A 1,536-nucleotide genomic window follows, 5' to 3' on the forward strand; every position below is an offset into this window, starting at 1 on the left:
ATCAAATGGATAATCAAATTCCTTACATATTCAGAAGCGTCGAAATGCTATAGTTCTTACTGATATTGTCTCCCAATATTTACACCAGTGGTTGATAATCAACATTTACAAATCCTTTTACTTATACTTATAAATTAGTCGCCCAAGTTTCGTTAATTCATACCAAACAGCTTTAGAGATAATTGTGTGGATATTATATCCTTGAAAATCGTCAACAACCTACGTCTCGAATATTGAACCATTTAGAAACTTTATTGCTTAAGATCTCCCTTTTTCAGCGCAATATACTTAAGGATCACACAATCACTGTATTTAAGTGACTTAAAACGTACTTAAAAAATGTTGACACTTCGTCCAATTGAAATATAATAACTATTAGTATCTACATATAACTCATAGCTTAGTTGTTTTACTTTCTAATATGAATTAAGTTTTCTTTCTTTTTCAGTCGATTTGCTCTCTACCACTGGCGATGTAACCCTTTCATGGACGTCTCCCATGTACCCTAAGCTGTACTCGAATGACACCAACATAAATCCTCTATCACAACCAATAACCGTACAGCAAGATGCCTGGTTGGGGTCCCTCGTCACAATCGGTGCGATGGTTGGACCGTTTCCCTTTAGCTTCCTTGCCGAGAAATATGGCAGGAAAATAAGCCTTCTGTGCATAGCCCTACCTCACACAATAGCCTACTTGACTATGGCCTTTGCCAGAAATATATACTGGTTCTACTTTGGAAGAGTTTTGGGAGGTCTCGCGATGGGTGGCGGATACACGCTGGTGCCGATGTACATCGCAGAAGTGTCGAGAGACAAGAACAGAGGGGCAATGTCGCAAACCCTCAACGTATTCACGTCGATTGGGAACTTTTTGCCTTACGCCATTGGTCCATTCTTGTCTGTTAGATGGTTTAACCTGATACTGGCCGCCATCCCAACTGTTTGTTTCTTGATATTCGTGTTTGTTGGACCTGAGACTCCTCACTACTTGGTCAGTNATTGAAAAGGAAGAAATGTTACACAAATCAAATATCATTAAGATCTGAAAAATACCAACAATAAAAGCCACATTTTGTATTTATTATAATGTTGATTTAATCGTTTTAATATTTATACTTACATTATTATAGTTATATTGAATGTTTAAACAAAGTAAAATTGTTTAAAATTGTACATATTTATTTTATATGTAAAATTAATAAAAGTGACTGAATAAATATACAAATACTTAAAATATGTTTTCATTTAACTGTAATATCCAATAAGACGATTCAAAAATACTTTGAACTCCTCTTACTAAATTTCTAGTTTGATATTTAAATAAAAAAATATATGTATACGTGTGTTACAGAAAATTAGGTCAGATTGCTTGAACAAAAGTACTGAGACTTATGCCATTTTTCATTTAGACACTTTTTTATTGTACAAAATTACAATTTCAAAAAGAAAATATTCTCTTAATTTACTTAATCTGAATTGCAGAATTTAAACAATTTCATATAAGGTTTTTAAGCAAGCTCCATTCCAATATTAG

At 33.4% G+C, this 1,536-nt stretch overlaps 1 protein-coding gene across 1 annotated transcript; it reads left to right on the plus strand.

Moving 5' to 3' along the window:
• Positions 1-431: 431 nt before the first annotated feature.
• Positions 432-993, plus strand: LOC111693075 (sugar transporter ERD6-like 4; the record flags this gene model as incomplete). Its single annotated transcript, XM_023457205.1, has 1 exon — positions 432-993. A coding segment is annotated over one exon (562 nt), but the record flags the coding sequence as incomplete, so codon positions are not given.
• Between the last annotated feature and the right edge of the window lie 543 nt (positions 994-1,536).

Source organism: Anoplophora glabripennis, unplaced genomic scaffold (genome assembly GCF_000390285.2).
Source record: "Anoplophora glabripennis isolate ALB-LARVAE unplaced genomic scaffold, Agla_2.0 scaffold7781, whole genome shotgun sequence".
Classification (NCBI taxonomy): Eukaryota; Metazoa; Arthropoda; class Insecta; order Coleoptera; family Cerambycidae; genus Anoplophora; species Anoplophora glabripennis.